Source organism: Nomia melanderi, chromosome 1 (assembly GCF_051020985.1).
Source record: "Nomia melanderi isolate GNS246 chromosome 1, iyNomMela1, whole genome shotgun sequence".
NCBI lineage: Eukaryota > Metazoa > Arthropoda > Insecta > Hymenoptera > Halictidae > Nomia > Nomia melanderi.
Genome location: NC_134999.1, coordinates 35,245,201 through 35,264,050, shown reverse-complemented (window position 1 = coordinate 35,264,050; position 18,850 = coordinate 35,245,201). Strand labels below are relative to the sequence as shown.

At 41.7% G+C, this 18,850-nt stretch overlaps 5 protein-coding genes across 8 annotated transcripts in view; 4 read left to right on the top strand and 1 right to left on the bottom strand.

Annotated features, from left to right (window-relative positions):
- LOC116426899 (uncharacterized) overlaps positions 1-18,850 on the top strand; it is a 117,241-nt gene that overhangs the window by 445 nt on the left and 97,946 nt on the right. The gene's annotated exons all lie outside the window — the stretch shown is intronic.
- On the top strand, positions 335-2,545 carry LOC116426900 (mitochondrial 2-oxoglutarate/malate carrier protein). The gene is made up of 6 exons (XM_031976536.2): positions 335-671; positions 1,036-1,251; positions 1,357-1,487; positions 1,584-1,754; positions 1,830-1,929; positions 2,011-2,545. The coding sequence occupies exons 1-6, from the start codon at positions 613-615 to the stop codon at positions 2,216-2,218; spliced, it is 885 nt and encodes a 294-aa protein (XP_031832396.1). The 5' UTR covers positions 335-612; the 3' UTR covers positions 2,219-2,545.
- Rev1 (Rev1 DNA directed polymerase) lies at positions 3,095-7,220 on the top strand. The gene is made up of 6 exons (XM_031976529.2): positions 3,095-3,243; positions 3,317-4,730; positions 4,798-5,239; positions 5,316-6,519; positions 6,749-6,891; positions 7,067-7,220. Exons 1-6 carry the CDS (start codon positions 3,190-3,192, stop codon positions 7,218-7,220), a joined length of 3,411 nt encoding a protein of 1,136 aa, XP_031832389.2. The 5' UTR covers positions 3,095-3,189.
- On the bottom strand, positions 7,004-12,778 carry bur (GMP synthase burgundy). 3 transcript variants are annotated; one of them, XM_031976531.2, is made up of 10 exons: positions 12,305-12,778; positions 11,178-11,398; positions 10,118-10,386; positions 9,819-10,031; positions 9,445-9,742; positions 8,855-9,338; positions 8,522-8,763; positions 8,269-8,439; positions 7,750-8,181; positions 7,004-7,670 (listed from the first exon to the last, which is right to left on the bottom strand). In XM_031976531.2, exons 3-10 carry the CDS (start codon positions 10,336-10,338, stop codon positions 7,569-7,571), a joined length of 2,163 nt encoding a protein of 720 aa, XP_031832391.1. In that variant the 5' UTR covers positions 10,339-10,386; positions 11,178-11,398; positions 12,305-12,778; the 3' UTR covers positions 7,004-7,568. The 3 variants fall into 3 exon arrangements, with proteins under 3 accessions (XP_031832391.1, XP_076230363.1, XP_031832392.1); XM_076374248.1 differs by lacking the exon at positions 12,305-12,778 and having other exon boundaries at positions 11,178-12,020; XM_031976532.2 differs by lacking the exons at positions 11,178-11,398; positions 12,305-12,778 and adding an exon at positions 10,834-11,086.
- LOC116426893 (cytochrome b5 domain-containing protein 1) lies at positions 11,943-12,840 on the top strand. The gene is made up of 2 exons (XM_031976525.2): positions 11,943-12,500; positions 12,573-12,840. Exons 1-2 carry the CDS (start codon positions 11,994-11,996, stop codon positions 12,810-12,812), a joined length of 747 nt encoding a protein of 248 aa, XP_031832385.2. The 5' UTR covers positions 11,943-11,993; the 3' UTR covers positions 12,813-12,840.

Below are 18,850 nucleotides of genomic sequence, written 5' to 3'. Positions count from 1 at the left end.
TATAATATTTATAATACAATTATTAAGCAAAATCATATAATACCAATTCTTGTTAAACACATCGTTACGCAGTTAATATTTTACACGTTTTTAGAATTTATAACATATGCAACATATGAATATATTTGTGTACATGCCACGGGCGCGCTCGCGCACACTTGCGCATGCGCATAAATTAAATTTTCATTTGAATAGTACTGAAATTTTTTATTAAAAAATCTTCATTAATGAAGGCTAAGGAACCATATCATTATCATTGGTTTACCAATCCCGTTATCTGTTTCTTTGTCATTGATATTTGGTTATTTTTAAAACTATTTCTCTTTATCAGCTGCGGTATGGTCAGTAGTTAGACACTACAAGATGTCGCTGAACGTACAGAAATTTGTAATTTCATGTATCGATGTTGAAGGATGAAATTTAACTTGATAATCTTTCATTCAGATCATTTTAAGCCTCGTGACTAGTCGACATCGCAACGTGCTGCGGTTTTTCATTTTATCTTTTTTTGAGTACCTTGTTCTCCAAAAAAATAAATCACTTGAGGACCTACTTAAAGACTCATTATTGTTTCGTTGATTGTTCAAGTGTCTTATAATACATACTGCCGAAATGAGCAATCAAAAGACTGTGCCAAATTCGATAAAGTTCCTTTTTGGTGGAACTGCAGGGTTTGTTTTCCTATTGTTATTTTATGTCAATTATGTAGCATATAACTTACAAATTTTAAGTACATTTTTTAATAGATTATTCCATTACACATTTACTTTTAGTATAATTTGATTGTAAATTATCAACATTAATTCTTCATAATAGTTAAGTAATATAATACATAATATAATACAAAAATAAAAGTTATGTAAAAATGTTAGTTTCCAAATTTTGAATGCTAAAAATAATGTTTTGCTACCGTGTAGTACATTTATAACTCATCCTTGTATCAAGTTATTTTTATTATGATGATTTGCATTCAAAATGCGCAGTTTTAGTTTATACAATCAGAATTTTTGTATTCCATTTACTGTTCTATTTTAGAATGGCTGCAACATGTTTTGTCCAACCATTAGATTTGATAAAAAATAGAATGCAGTTAAGTGGTACTAAAGTATCCACAATGAGTATAATATCTTCTATAGTTAAAAAAGAAGGTCTCCTAGCTTTTTATTCAGGTTTATCTGCTGGTTTATTACGCCAAGGTACTTATACAACTACAAGACTTGGTGTAAACGCGTGGCTATATGAAATTGCCTCGTGAGTATATCTTAGTTAATAATTAAGCTAGATTGCCAGACCATTGATATTAAAGCTAATGATTGTACATATGATCTCTCATTGTTTAATGTCCACTACATTCAGAAAGGAAGGTTACTCAGGTTTTACAGTAAAGGCATTGATAGGTAGTATTGCTGGTTGTGTAGGAGCATTTGTAGGTACTCCTGCAGAAGTTGCTTTGATTAGAATGACCGCAGATGGCAGATTACCTATTGGTATGTTCGTAATTTCTTCTTCTTCTTCTTCTTCTTCTTCTTCTTCTTCTTCTTCTAATAGGGTATTTTTCATTTTGATCAATTTTATATTTTTAGCTGAAAGACGCAATTATAAAAATGTATTTAATGCTCTGACTCGTATAGTCAGAGAGGAAGGTATTTTAGCATTATGGAGGGGTACTGTTCCAACAATGGGGAGAGCTATGGTTGTAAATGCAGCTCAGTTGGGATCATATTCTCAGGCTAAAGAGGTTTTACTTGATTCTGGTTTGTATCATGATTAATGAGAATATCAAAAAGTAGCAATGGGTTGCAATAATATTTTTCCATTTATTTGAGTAGGCTATTTTAAAGAGAATATTGTATTACACTTTGTGAGCTCGATGATTTCTGGTCTAGTAACAACTGCTGCTTCTATGCCAGTTGATATTGCTAAAACAAGGTAAATATGAAAGTATGAATGTGAGCTGAAACTACAATTATTAAAACAATATCACATCTTCGCATATTGGATTCTTTGCAGAATACAGAATATGAAAATTGTGGATGGTAAACCTGAATTTAAAGGTACAATAGATGTTATACTGAAAGTTTGTCGAAATGAGGGAGTATTTTCATTGTGGAAAGGTTTCTTGCCCTATTATGCTCGTCTAGGTCCACATACTGTTTTAACATTCATTTTCTTAGAGCAAATGACTAATGCATACAAAACTTATTGTATAAAGTCATAAATAGGATTTCAACTTGATACATGTATACATAAAAAATTAGCACCTGCAGAGATATTCCAATCCCTTGTAATTATTTTTCAGTTCATATTTTCTTTTTGTAATGAATTTTTGGATACCATATGTTGGCAATGTAACATTTACTCTTCCAGTAGAATCACTATTTTTTACATATGTGCACACCTTTTACTTGGATAAAAATATTTAGACTATTTTCTAGTATAAATTTTGTGCAATTGTTAATTTAAGTATGTATGTATGTGTCTAATATTTTTATGATAAATTTAAATCAACTTTGTTGATATACAGAAAACAATACATTCTAGAAACATTCTTCTAACAGATTAAATCGTTTGATACGATTTTTATTTTTTACATGTTGTTACTATAAAAAAATATATATTTTCTTGTTTTTTAATGTTTGTATATGGAATGCTTGTACCATAGACCTGATAAACGACTATAATATACATATTGTAACAAATTAGCTATTATTCTTTTTAATTTAAATGAGTGAAAATGCAAGCTAATGTATACTCTAATGTGTATAGTTGCTACTAATACAGACCATCTGAATTGTATTCCATAATTGTTGAATAAATAGAAAACATTATTTTTTTAATGGTTATGTCTTCATTTATTACACATTCGTATAAAAAGATGTAATTTTCAGGAAGGAAATCATTTGATTTGAATATTTAATGATGTAGCCAATAATGATAAAGTGAAATGACCTCTCGTCACGTTTTAAATAGGTCGCGATTATTTGTGCATGGGAATGAGGTTCCATCAAACAAACCGTCTGTTTAATGCATCAACAACACGTTTGAATTTATTTAAACGATGTATTCATACATGCAAGTCATATCTGAAACTAGGGTAAAACGTTTCAGAAATATGTATACATTTGCTTGATTATAAGGTTATATGATTAAGAATATGATGACATTTGTATTTATTTAATATCTTTCACAATGTCAAAAAAGAAAAAGACTGAAGCTTGGGGGGATAATGGATTTGAAGATTGGGTATGTAAAAAACTAATTACTATTTTTGGTATACTGTATTAAAATCAATTGAGGTATATCATAATCATTTTAGGGTGGGTATATGGCTGCTAAGCAAGCGAAATTAGAAGAACAGTTTCGAGCTGAAGCAGATAAAGAATTTCAAAACGCATCAAACATTTTTGAAGGAATTGCAATTTTTGTGAATGGTTACACAGATCCTTCATCAGATGAACTTCGTCGTTTAATGATGGCCCACGGTGGTGTGTACCATCATTATATGAGACCTAGAGCCACAACTCATATTATTGCCTCTAATTTGCCACACTCTAAAATAATATTGTATAGAAAAAGTCAAAATCCAATACCTATATGTAAACCCAATTGGATTGTAGACAGCATAAAAGCCGGTAGAGTGCTGAATTTTCAAAATTATTTACTTTATTCGAATTGCACGGACACACAACCACGATTGAACTATAAAAAGAAAACTGAAGCCAGTGAATTAAATGACCATCCTGATGCTCATAACGAAATAGAAAGGAATAATGATCTCAAACCTTTATCAAATGACAATACAGTTAGTACACTGAAAAATACAGCCATAAATCAAGATGTTCCAAATCCTAGTGCATCCCATAGTAAAAGAGATGCTAGATCAACAAAAAATTCAGAATTCATATCAGAATTCTATAATAATTCGCGTTTGCATCATATCTCAACTATGGGAGCAACTTTCAAAAATTATGTAAATGAATTAAGAGATAAGAGCAATGGAAAGTTCCCTGGATTAACTAAGCTGAAAGAGTCAAGAGATATGAAGTTGGGTGGGTCCCTGTCATGCTCTCAATCTAATTCTCAGAATGATATGCTCGATTTACAAGAAGAGAACAAAATATACATTAGTCAGGGATCTGTAATAATGCATATAGACATGGATTGTTTCTTTGTCTCAGTTGGTCTCAGGAATAAGCCAGAATTAAGAGGCTTACCAGTTGCAGTAGCTCATGCAAAAGGCAACAGACAACTAGCAAGCACCAGTAAAGATGTTTCAAACGATGAACTAGGGTCAATGTCAGAAATAGCATCTTGTTCTTACGAGGCGAGAAAAGCTGGAGTTTATAACGGCATGTTCTTAGGAGAGGCATTAAAAATATGTCCTAATTTAAAAACGATACCATACGATTTCGAAGGCTACAAGGAAGTGTCGTACACATTGTACGATACCGTAGCATCGTATACATTAGACATCGAAGCGGTCAGTTGCGATGAAATGTACGCAGATTGTACAAAAATACTCGAGGAATGTTGCGTAACACCGATGGAATTTGCAAGTGCGATCAGACAAGAAATAAAGGGAAAGACAGGTTGTCCTGTATCAACAGGATTTGGTAGCAATAAATTGTTGGCACGACTAGCCACAAGAAAAGCCAAGCCCGATGGTCAGTTTCATCTGAAGCAAAACATTGAAACGTGCATCGGTGGTCTCAATGTGCAAGACTTGCCAGGTAAGATTGTCGTTCGTTAGGGGTGGTTTGTCGATTTCTTAATAATTCATCGTATTATTCGAACTAGGGGTTGGGTGGACGACGACGAACAAGTTAAAGACCATGAATGTTCGCACGTGTGCGGAATTACAGACGATTACATCGTCAGCGTTACAAAAGGAATTCGGTAAAAAGACGGGAGAAGTGTTGTACAATATGTGTCGAGGGGTAGATAATTCGAAACTTAATTTAGAACATATCAGAAAATCTGTGTCAGCTGAAGTTAATTATGGGATAAGATTCGAGTCCAACGAAGAGGCAGTAGATTTTTTAAAAAAGTTATCCGTCGAAGTAGCCGACCGATTACGAAAAGCTAACGCGAGGGGTAGATCCATCACGTTGAAACTATTAATCAGGGCTAAAGAAGCGCCGAAAGAGACCGCAAAATTTATGGGTCACGGGCTTTGCGATTATATGACGAAATCAAAAAATCTTATCGCTCCGATCGACGATGCGGATATTATAGCCAAGTAAGTAGTACAGTTGGCTGTATACTTTCGCGTCGAGTATAGAAATTAAATAATAATTTACTGGTACACTCTTCAGGGAAGTAATTGGTCTTTGGAATCAAATGTTAAAAGCCCCGGAAGACGCAAGGGGCATCGGTATACAGATAACTCGGCTGGAAATACTAAAGAGCAAATCGCGCGATATGACTCTAAGAAATTTCGTTAATAAAGCCAAAGATAATAGTGCACTGACGAAATCCACGGAAACATGTAGAAACAACGAGGCTCGTACGGAGAGCGTTCATTCCGTTCCATCAACGTCGAAAGATGTAATTGTGAATAACGAAGAAAATTTAGCGACTTCTTCAAATATCGACGAAGCAGTTATTTCTGAACTTCCAGAGAACATTCGAAATAAAATTTTTGAAGTTCAAAAGACCAAGCATACGATCGCTGAAAAGAACGATGGAGACGACGCGACGACTAGCGTGCGAAAAATTAATGAAAAACGACCGGAAAAAAATGTTCAAACGCTCCAAGAGAATTTTTTTAAACAGACTAAACCTGGCGTTTCCAGACCGGCGAAGGTGAAAATGCCCCCGATCCATGAAATCGATATGTGCGTCTTAATAGAACTTCCCGAGGATATCCGAAATGAAATACTTAATGAATACAGTGCTCATAGTAGTGGGATTCAGTCGAGTGGTAGTACAGACGAAGGGAATAACGGTACGAATCGTTCGACGGAAGTAAAAAATACTGCTCAATTGAATCGCGACGAGGAAAACATATCTTTCTCGCAAGTCGATCCAGAATTTCTGGCTGCGTTATCGGACGACTTGAAACGCGACGTTCAAGATTATTGTACGGCTAAAAAAGCGGAGCAGTCTGCGAGAATAAAAAAGGACGATGCAACTCGTAAAGTCGGGGGTGGATTACTACTGAGAAACGAAAATGCCACGGTGAAAGGTAGTAAAAAGACCGAGCGCAAATCAAAGAACAACGGTAAAAATTCGAAAATATCGTCGAAACCTAATAAAAGGAAAGGTATAGCAACCGCGTTCAAAACAATACAGAATAAAAATGAGCACGTATCAGAGCAGAAACATAATGATGTTTCGAAATCCATATTGCCACGGTTGAGCGGAGTCGGATCGGTGAATGAACGAGTCGCCGGTGACGAAGCTGAGGCGATTCTATCTCATAATCGTACTATATCGGAAGACAATGAAAGTTCAATTCAACATCAAGACATTTTAATTGATCTTGTAAATCGCTTACTTAATCTACCTCTAGAACAGGTAGCGTTTATGATTAAGTTATTATTATAAATCGATGTAGTTTTGTTCGGTGAAACACGTCTTCGTCGGAAAGCATAGAAAATGTTCTAGCGATAGTGTGGTAGTGATCGGATTGAATTTCGATCGAGCTGCGATTTTACGGGGCACAAGGGGGAATACATGCTCGACAATATACTAATCCTTTTTACATTGCTGTATGATAATACAAATGTAAAATACACGGTTGCAGGTGAAGATGCAAATACAAATATGGATCACTAATTCTAATATCGTAAACGAAGTAGACTTCTTATCACTCGCAACATTTCTCAGCATGCTTCCGGAGAAGAAACGCATCGAAGATTTACATATTTTATTGAAAACCATGCACAGGTATATCCATATTGTATGCAAGATTCGTTATATTCACCCATGTAACAGGTGGATATTAAGTGGTATATTACACATAGGATTCAGGGATTAGTTGTCGTTTTACTCAGTTACGTTCGATAAATAAAAATGGTATTAAAGACGTCGTACATTAACTTATTTATGTTCATATTTTTAGATGTATGACAAAAACCGGAAATTGCATTTGGCATAGGACATACAGGAAAACAGTAAAATACGTTCAACATTATATGCAGATCGAATATAACAGCAATCTAATGGTACCACCGATCAAATGCAATCATTTGCAGTGTAACAATGATATAATGTAAATTTCTCGGAATTGAATAAATTAATATTTTTACAATGAGGTTAATAAGAAACCTATTTACAAGCAAATATGATACTTACCTTCAATTTCATTGAACACAGTATCAGTATTCTCTCTTTTTTTTTGTTTTTCTTTAGATAACATATTAATTTACAATTGAGAACATATGTTTTTCGAAAAAATTTTGCTCAAAGGTTTTATATAAATCGGTAAGAAGTCATAAACCTCGAATTCGTACGTATTTTTGTAATATATATATATATATTTTTAAATATACTTTTTACTTTGTAGTCGTTACGCGCAGGGATGGTGAAAAAATAGAAAGGGTTGAGTTAGGGATGAGCGTTTACTACTCCCATTCGGTAGTTCCCGGCGGTTTAGATGTTAAGTCGTACAAAACACGCGAGATACCGGGTATTGTAGATATTTCGATCACCATTTTTTTCACCACCTGTGAAAACGAACGTACACGATTATTTCTCACGGGTAATATCCTACTGGGGGAAATATGATGTTCGTTGTATACTTACATGGACCGGCAACTCCTTACCCGGAATGGCCGGGGTGCCAGTCATAAAGTCATTAGTACAGAACGGCCTAAGAACGACTGAACGTTGACATGAAGGTATCCGAGAAGCAGCGTCACGATCAAAATGTATAGGAATTAAAACTACTGGCATTTGACTGATCGAGCCCATACACCCATTAGTAGCTAAAACTTGGTTCGCTACATGATCCGCTGCCCGGAGCGTGGCTATCACGTTCGACGTCAGATGAGTCGGTGTGATGTCTGTTACAGGATGATGTAATTGAGACCCGAAAATATAACACACGCGGTTCACGTTGTGACACACGCGAGGAATTAGCTTTGCAAGGAACAGCAAGTCCTGCCACTCAATTCCGTCTGATGTGTTTTCTCCGCTAGATAAACCTACTACGTAGCTGTAACTCCTTCGGTCTCCCTAAGAACATGTTTCAACGTGTTGATCTGTTGAATGATCTCTTGGTCTCGCCGTGTTACGTTAGGAAATGCATACAATAATACGTACCTGTACACCTACACTCCGTATAGGCAATAATGTTGCAGCGATGTGACGACGACTCGAAACTTGTCGCAAGTGTTGACGTTCGGCATCGCTGGTCGCACCTTCGACGCGATTTAGCAGTCCATGTTTCTTTTGAAGCATTTGCTCGTATTCCGCCATTATTTTGACTATGACCTATAGGCAAATCGAAATCGATATAATGGGAGAGGAGCGAAGAATACGAGAGAATCCATTGATACGGGGAAAAAAGGAATACCTGGGTCTCTGAGAAATCTTTGTCCATGTAAGGTTCATCCGCGCAAAGAATACGTACAGCAAGTCCGGGGCCGGGGAACGGATGACGAGCTACAAGCGATGGCGGCAGTCCGAGCTCGCATCCCAATTGTCTTACTTCATCTTTGTGAAAGTCTTTCAAAGGCTCCACTACGTGCCCTTGCGCTCTTAACGCCCTTACCAGTTCACTATCATTGTGATGTGTTTTTATCGTGTCTGCTTTACCTGATAGGAACGATTGCATTTTACGTTAATCTGTGGAAATGCTGCTGTTTAGGCAGATCAGAGGACAAAGTGATAAGGAAATATTATGTACCACTGACTAATGCGCTTGCACTTTCTATGAGGTCAGGCCTAAGGGTGCCTTGTCCAAGAAACACTTCCTCCGCCTTTAAACCCATTTCTGACATTATCTCGTTTGCTACCTTTACAAAGACGTCCCCTATAATTTTCCGTTTCTCTTCTGGATTGATCGTTGCGCAAAGCATCTTAGTTAATCTAGTTCTCGGAGTAGTTCCCGTTCCACATATTCCTTTATTGTTTATAGCGTTGGCATTGGCATTCGCTGTCGGAGCGACGTTGTCCACGGGAACGGATGTAGTTCCTTGCATGAAGTAATATGCTGCGTTAACTACTTTTAATCGAATTCCCAACTGTGCCAAACTTTTCTCGACGAATTGCGTCTCTCCCTTTCGCATGAAGCCATTATTGATATGCACGGCTATAACTTGTTCCTTGTTTAAAGCTTTATGTAACAGTGCTGCGCATACCGTTGAATCCACACCGCCGCTCACTAACAACTATGATCGTTTTTTTTTTCTATTTTAATTGACTGTCTTCTCAGTTAGTCTTATACTACTAGATACGTAAGGAATAAAATATAATTGTACAATCTATGTAACTTACCAAAACTTTCTTGTTACCAACAGTGTCTTTAATATACTGAAGACATTGTGCTTCTCTACTATGAAGCGTATAGTTGCCAGAGAGGCCAGCAATGAAGAACAAAAAATTGTGCAACATCGTTTTGCCATTAGGTGTAAGATCTACTTCTGGGTGAAACTGAACCCCATATAGATTCATTTTGTCACTTGCTATTCCTGTTATATAGTTTGATGATTTGGCAATAACACGAAAACCTTCAGCCACCCTATCTATACTATCACCATGTGTTAACAGTACTATTTGTAATCTCTCCAAGCCCCTAAGACATAATTTGTTTATTTCAAGTCGGAGATGGACAATGATACGTTAGCTAAACAATTCTGTAATTTGCTTACTTAAACAGCAGGCACTTGGAGTCTACTTCAACTGAAAACTGACCATCTTCCCGACCATCCTTTTGTATTACCGTACCACCAAATTCTTTATTCATCATTTGCATACCATAACAGATACCTAATACTGGGATTCCTATTCTAAAGATATCTGCATCGTATCCGGGTGCATCTTCCGCGTAAACTGAATTTGGCCCTCCAGAAATTATGATAGCTCTACAATTTATCCAAGATAATCATAGTTTTAAAGCATTTCACCTATTGTAGAACTGTACTCTGATATTACATTAGAGCATTCTTACTTATAGCCTTTTTCTTGCAGAGTAAATGCAGGTGTGTCAAGGGGTAGAATTTCACTGTGAACATTCAGTTCACGAATTTTTCGATCTATCACTTTACCATATTGTGCCCCTGCATCCAAAATGGCCACTTTTTCATCATTGCACACCATATCCATTGTTCCTTCATCTGCCCCATTATTTCTCTCTGCGCGACACAATGATCCGTACGCGCTTTTTTCCATTTCAAAATTTCGTATATTGCTATTGCTATTGCTATGATTTCACCAACCCTAAAAGATTTGGTAAATATAGTAGTAACTTAAATAAAAAAAAAAAAAATGTTCAACTTCCAAAAATCTTATTATATACTTCAAAGATTGTATAGACTTAAAAATTGGATGATAACAAGGTCCCTGTTATTATTGAACAATTTTTTGTTCAAACATGTAAACAATGGAATTATTAGGAAGCAAATGATAATTTGATGATATAATCATTCTTTCCTATATTTACATGTTCAGATATATCATAATTTATGGTGGAAAATGGTTATTTTGTATCACGGTGAAAAAAAGAATCATGACATCAACAAAACGTTTGAAACAATTTATACATGACACCTTGTCTGTAGTATGTGTTAAATTGTTTTCTATGGCCTTATTTTTTTGTGAAATCAGGTGAACTGAAATCTGCACACTATAGTCATAAATACTGCTAAAAGTTCAATAAATACAAACGGTATGTTCTTGGACAACAACTAAGGGTATTGTTGCGTGTAATCGTAACATATTATTATAGTATGTCACAATCCAACTTAAGTTCTGACAACTACTGTACACTGTGGACGTTAGAATTCTTTCCTGGATACGTGTAAAACGGTGCACACGCACCGTTTGGGTCGATAAATGAATAAAGTGGATGACGTTCGCGAAAAAAACTATCGGATGTGATGTTTAGCAAGAAATAAATAACCGGCCGTAAATCTTAGGAGCACGTTTCTAAGAAACGAAAGTATTATAATCATTCGGCCACTGTACAAGTAATATTTCCAAAGGCACGTAAAATATATCGAAAGACTTACCAAATAATACGAGGCAGAGAATATTTCACGTGTAAATCACCAAGTAACGTAAAATTAATTACAGCAAAACAGAATGTGCACTCTTTGGACGAGGCAGCCATTCAATCGCCTGCAATAGCCACAATAAAGTGACTACCTTCATGTTGGAAATAATAAATGCGTCCAACATTATGACGCAAAAGTTACCAGGAACATATGATGTCGGACCAATTTGATCGATTCTACAAAAACATTTCCTTATCCACATCAATTCTACGGCAATATTACATCTATGTTTTAATAATCTGCAAGCTGAACATTCCCTTATCAAGATCATTCCCTTTCTAATCAAACATTCCTCGAATCAGTCTAGGTATTTTATCGAATGTAAGCATCGTGAAGTTAGCGAAGAACGGCATTTATTGAGCAATATTTTTTGGGAATGTTTTAAGATTTCGTTTACTATTCTTTATCTATTTATACGTTACAGATGCCCAAGGTTGCAGTAACGTCGAGGTAAACATAGCAACTCGGATCTTTACTAGACCATGTAACACAGCCGCGCGTATTACAACCATTACCATGGAATAGGTTGAAACGATTGTCAATTTTAAAGAGAAACATCTATTATCTTAGCATTACACGAATGAACAACTCCATTACCTTAAAAGGGCCATCTGTAACGTTTTCGTTAATATCATAAACTGCTCGAATAGGCTACATAAAACAATTGCAGCATTTATGAACAGCGATGACTCGATAGTTATGCTCACGGATGATATTCAAACAAATTCAGGTGAAAGTCGTGTAATAAGAATATTTAGAAAATTTCGTAGAATGTCATACGTGGATCAATTTTTTCCCGATAGAGGAAAAAGTTGTGAAATTTCTGTAACGGTCAGGAATGTCGCAGACAGCGTTTGCAACAAGGGTAAACGTTATTTTTTGCCGTCAGAGGTTGTAGTGCACAATAGCGAAGATGATTGTTGGGTTTCGTATAATGGCGGAGTATACGATTTGACGAATCTTTGTAAAGAATGGGCTGGGAGGAAACAAATACTGCCGTTACTGGCTCACGCTGGAAAAGATATAAGTCACTGGTTCGACCATGAAAAAAATGATATTAAATATCACGTGCATCCCGTTACCGGAGTTCTGGTACCCTACTGTCCTCACGGGCCAATACCGGATGTAATTCCTCACGTGGTGCCTTCGTCTTCTTGGCGGCCACTCGATAAATGTCCTTGGTGGTTCGACGAGAAGTACAGAAAGGGGTATTTAACCAAAAATCCACGACCATGCAGGCTTTTGAACGTGCTCACCGGAACGGAAATCGTGATGATGGTAAAGAACCTTATTCTCGCTAGAACGAAGCGGAGCCGAAGATCGATACGTTAACGAGAATCCGAAATATAGGTTTGCGAAGAAGACACCGTTAGACGTATACAGACGCGTGCTCTCATTTACAACGCAAACGGGAGAGTTTACACTTGGAAATACGAAGGAAAGTCGTTGAATCTCGACTTGACGTTAACAGAGAACGGCATTCCAGATGAACGTGACCGTTTCGTTGCGTGTGGCCTTCCCGACGATTACTATGTTCCGTGTCTTATGTGCTATTACAACGATAAATGTGCCTGTGGAAATGGACAATAGGAATTCAAAGAGAAATACACAGCATTCACCAAAGAGAAACTGCTGGAAATAAAAGTTCCCTGCGATATCATCGCGCGAGATTTAAGTCGAGTACAAAAGATGGCACCACAGCCACACGCTGCAATGCAGTTTGAATGCAACCCAGGACGGTACAAATGGAACACAGTCTCATAGCTGCAATCGGAGTTGCATCGATAGAAAGTTCGATCTATCTCCTTTCCGTAAGCCGGTGATCTTAATACTAAATTCCCTCGGTGGTTGACCCGTTCCTTGCGCTCAAACCGAAACAGAGGGGGAACTCCGTTTCTCGATGGCAGACCGACGTGTTTGTTCCTCGATCTAAATAGATGTCGTGCGAAAGAGTTGTTTACTTGTTAAAAATGGAAGTCGCGAGGCGCAGCTAACGTCATGGAAGAGAGCCTCGACATCGATTGCACCCCACCGTTGGCCGTGCCGCGATGCGACCACCCGCGATGCGCTTCGCGACGTTTCCCTTCGAACGGTCACAGGCCCGATAACTGGATTCCCAAAAGAAGCGAGCGATCGCAAGGACAAATATACCCGAGGAACAGAACCAAAAGCAAAGCTGTTCGAGCGGTTGTAGTATAGGAAAACAAAGGAGGCGATGATCAGCTTCGGATTTCTAGGTCGATAAGACAGTGGACGTGGGCTACGAAAGTACATTACACGTTTGATCTATTCTTGTACCGCCGTGGTACGGGCCAGCGTATGTATATCGCGGGCACTCGAGCAAAGAAACTTAAAAGACGATCGGTTCGCCGATCTTGAAATTCCAGCTGTAATTCTTTTTCTCTTCACCCGCTGTGCTTCCACCGTTTCATTCATGGCGATCATTATTGACGATAGTTATTGTAAGGCACGCAGGAGGTAACCTTCGAATGATTTACGATCTTATCCAGTATGTTCCATCTATTGGAATTAACCTCGTTTCATTATGGCTCAAAAAATGAGGAGCCTTCTCATCGGCGTTCAACTGGTTTATTTATCGAGCGAACGTTCGGTTCGGTTAAATCGGATCCGGCCGACGAAGAAAAGGAGGAACGAATCTTCTTCGAGTACGATTAAACGAGGTTGATCCGCCGAAAATTGCGGTGCCGTTGCCGGTGTGCCACTGCCGGCGTTGTTGTTGCTGGTGCTGCTGTTGCTGCCGCTGGTCGGTACGCAAGAAAAATCGAAACAATGGCTCGTAAAGCAGGGGAGACCGTGAAGCATCGTGTCGAAGCGAAACGCCGTACTCGAGATCAAGCCACGATAAACCTGTAAAATAGTTAATGGCGATCGTAATGGTAGCAGCGATACGTTCTATAGAGCATTGCTTTATGAGCGAGTTGGACGTCCGCGCGCGGGCATCGGACGCATTTATTTTCGCGTAAATCGAAGACTGCATAAACGCGCATAACGTCCGTCGAACGTTGCCGCGAATGGGAAGCCCGCGAACGGAATCGCCGACGATCGGTGTCGTAACGAGACCGTTCCTGGCAAAGGAAAATCGAAAATGTTGTAACGATGTGCGATGTACTGCCGCGCGTATTCCTCGCTCGCACGAACGGGCAACGTATCGAAATTCTGGGCCCGTTCTAACGGTGCTATAGCTCTAATTATAAGAAATCCGCACCGGTTCCATCGCGCGCGGCACGAGCCCGCTCGTTTATTACACGTGTAACAGCGAGCAACTTAACTAGAGTCGCCTAACCAGGGAAGTGTTTGGATCTGATAAGAACGAATACAATCTAGTCTCGAAAGATTCTAGCAGCGGACGCGGTTTTCGAAGAGCCACCGCATCACCGCGTCTCAGGTTACCAGGTAGATACGTGCAACAAAAGTAGAAGAAACTCGTCCTTTCCGCATTCCCGACACGCCACGGTGTTCCCAAGTGTGCGCCGGCGACTGTAGACAAGGTACGGACGACTGCAGCTGGCAACTCTTCGGCAGAAGGGATTATTGCGAAGCTGCGAAGAGGGAGGACGGCGCGGGTGTTGCCTATCGCAAATCCTCTCTAAGCGAGTCTTAAACTCTCTACATTCCGACGCGATTCAACCTTAGCCACGGCGAGCGAGCAGTATAATAATACGAGCTGTATAAACGCCGCACCGCGCCGTGCCACGTTTCTCCCATGTAACCGTCCTATCTTATGAGTTATTCACTTGACTCGACTATTCGCTGAACCGTGCCACGTACAGAAAATCGACAGTATTCTGCCATCGGAATCGCCGCGCGCCGACTTACGTTTCTCATTACTAATTTGAGTCGCGAGCGTGTCCCGTCGTGGTTCGCCCCCTCCCCTTCTGTTTTTTTCTGTTCGCCGCGGTAATACCCGTCGATACGATTTCGTCGCGTTCACGCGTCGCTTCGAGGAGACAGAACTCGCCGCTTTTAACGAGACATTGATCGTGACTAATGCGCCGGCTAAATAGTTTCGAGGGACGATCCATCTTTTTGCCGTGAGCGCACCGGTCGGCCTTGATAATATAAACGACGAGGATCGCCGCGACGGTAACGATGGATTTCATCGCGATATCGACGCGCGCAAGCCAATAAAGCAACGATCAAAGCAGCGCTCCGATGAAAATCGAACAAGTCGGATCGGCGAGTCGCAGGTGCTGTAGCCTCTGTGGAACGTTTTCGGCGGAAGTCTGTATGCCGGACGCTGTTGTGGACTCGCCTTTGCTAGAACGTATCGTGGTTCTTGTCGGTGCAACTTGTACGTCGGTAGCGCCGGCAACTCGTGGGGCAGGAAATTAATCGCATAGTTTCTCACGACATAATAGTGGCAGTACCCACCTGCCCGTCTCCTGCCCTCTCGATCTTCGTCCGTCCAAGATCAGAATCAGTGCCGCGCGGCGTCTATCGATAATTGCTTTAATTACGTCGATGTTAAAGCCTTTTGAAACGTGAAAATGTAATCGGTCGCGTAATGACAGAAAACCGACGTTAAACGATGTAACGCGTAACGAGCGAGCAACGGTTTCGCGGAAACTATTTCGCGCGAACACGGAGGCCAGCGACTCGTCGCCGGGGACGTTCGTTTCTAGATCATCCGCCGCGTGCCGCGACAGATCGTCGGGGACTTTTCGCGTCGCGGATTCCGCCGACTAAATTCTTGAATCGGACCGAAGCTCGGCGTCGTTCGTATAACTGTCAACGTTGATCGGACGAGGAACGGTTATACCATCAGGAAATACATATAGTATGAGCTCGGTGGTATTCGAGCGTTAGAACGCCTCACGCGACCGCTTTTTCTTAGCACCGGCTGGCGCCGTCTGGCTCTCTTTCTCGTTGGATTCTTCTAATCAAAGAGGTTATCGAGGATTGCGCAGTATCGATCGTGCGTTCCTCTGCCCAAGGACGAAGACTGGAGGACATACGTCGCGATTAACAAGAGAAATCGCTTCAAGTGTACTGGAACGTCGAGGAAGAACTCGTCTTGCCAGCGCCGCGGTTCGTGAGAAAATCTACGTGCTCCCGTCTATCCGCGTCTATCCACGCGACCGCTCGTCATTAACCATTAGCCGTATATCCACATGTTCTTTTCATCGCGAAGAAACCTATACAACCTCCCCTTTCCCGGATAGCCGGCCAGCGTCTAAGAATACTCCGATCGCCGCGCCGACCACGGGAATTCGTTAAGGCGATGATAATTTTTCGTCCGCGCGAATTCGCAATCGTCGCCGTAGGTGTTCGCGCGGTTGACGAACGCGTTCCGAGGACCGGTTGCGAGGACGCGTTAGAAGGATAAGAGGATACAGGAGGACAAATGGACGGGAGGTGAACGTCCGTGGCGAGCCCATTTGCCGATACGCCGGGTATGAAAGCGTTAAGACGCTAATCGTATCAGCGGACAGCTATTGTAAATGTACCTATTTCGCCTGCTCGTATCTGCCGTATTCGAACGAACCGGCGCGGGCCAGTTCCGTATCGCGATGCGTCTTTTGTCCAGACCTTTATCCACACCGCGCGGTTCTCCGTACCACTCGGTTTTGTATCGTGCTCGCTTCCCGCCAGCGTCGAACGGAAAGTCCGAGCAGTTTTTCCCATTAACGCGCGCGCGTGGGTCCGCTCGCAAGCTCCGCGAGGGAGCGGGGAGCTTTCCCAGACTGACTCGGTTAACCGTATAGCGAATCGCACCGGCGCTGGTATACATATGTGCGGTAACAATGCCGAGTATTGGCTATACCTGAGATAGGTAGGAAAAAGAAGAAGGGGAAGAGTAGAAAAAGAAAGGGATGACGGGTGAACGGCCGCTGAATGGCACGACCTTCCGAGGCGGCCGGTCGAGCGGCCGAACGGCCGAGCGACCGCGCGACCGCGCGATACGATGCTGCATGTGGCATGCGCACTCCCCCGCGACAAGCTTCCGCGTTCGAAGAAGCACTCTCGACGCCTGGCTGCACGAGAACCTCGAGGAGAGCCCCGCGGTCTTTCGATGCGAAGGATAGGGCACAGAGCTACATACATACGTGGTCTTCCCTTCCGGCGCGGGAGACATTGAAGCATCTCGAGCTTCTGAAAAATGCCAACCGGGGACCGTATTATAGTTCGGCTCGCGGAACGCGATCCGTTATCTTCCGTTTCGTTCGGGCATTCGCCGCGGTTTCTCTTTCGGATAGAGCGAAATCGAAGCCAAACACTCTGTATCGTCGAGAAACGGATAGATCTCGGCACGGTTATCGGTGTGTTTCGCAGCGATATTAAGTCGATTCGTTACGGCGTTACTCGTAGAGTTATCTGCCGAGCGGGGCGCATGCAGCGGTGGAAGATAGTGCGCCGTCAGCGCGCATACCTGTCCGTACAATCCACGTAATCTTATTTAAGTACGATTCTAATAATAGTCGGAGCAGAGTTTTTTCATCTGGCCGAGCATTAGTGGTCGGGGGGGGATACGTATCCTATTTTCTCTCGTTGTCAATGAAAAATACCTCGAGCCGGCAAACCGGCTATCCGCTCGCCTCGGTCGCTGCCACCACCGCCGTTGCCGTTGCAGCCATCGCTGCAGCCGCCGTTGAGCCGTCGCCGTCGCCGTCGACGTCGCCGTCGCCGCGGCTGCAGCCCGGCTGAACGTCAGCGGTGCCCGGTAACGTGAACTCGAACTCGAACCCGAACTCGAACGCGGAGCGCTCTCGCAGCAGCGCGCAACGGGGCACAGGAGTGCAGTGACTTTGCACCGTGGCTGCGCCTAACCTCGCGGATCGTCCACTAGTTTTCTCTCTTTCACTCCTTTCACTATTTACCTCCCTCCTCCTATGCGGCATTCAGATCCACCTACATCATCGCCATTGGCGCCTGTGCGATCCTTCGCGGAGATCCTGTTCGTTCGAGCCAAAGCGAAAGCATTGTTGCCACGAGCCCTTAAGGGCAAAGGCGTAGTTCGTGTGTCTGGATCGCAACGAGGTCGGCTTGTTTATGGCACACCGTGGGGTAACGAGATATATCCTTTCCTAGAGATTAAAATCGCCGTGCTCGGCGGGACGTTTCCATCCCCGCGGAAATCACGCTCCGGAATTTTATCGAACGCGTCCACCTTTTCCGTCCGTTCGAGAGATCCCGGCCGTCGGTCCCTTCTGCTCGCGGTTAGCGAATCGTTCGCGTAACTGTACGCGGCCGACTCGCGCGAATATATAGTTATCGCGGCTGATAAAAATTCCGGTGTCGCGTGGCGTTGATCGTGCGAGGCTTCGTTATTCCTGTCGGGTGTCGGTAAGTACCTACGTTGCCTGCTGGATGCCACGCTCGTACCCGCGGACAGGTAATCTCTCGTCCATCGACGAATCGCGTCGTTGGCGTTGCGACATTCTTCGGATCGAGTGCAACGAACTTCTTCCCAACAGCGGTCTCCTTCGCGATATTTCCCAGTCCTGTTCATTGAGATGCCCGACAGACTTCCGCGATATCTCGATATTATTCCGGTTCTGGCCTCCGCCTAATAATAACACGGAATGCGTCTAAGTTTGGAGTTGCGCGTTCCTTGATATTCTGCCAAGCTGTGTTTGCCCGCTCTTGCGGTTACATTCATCGCGTTT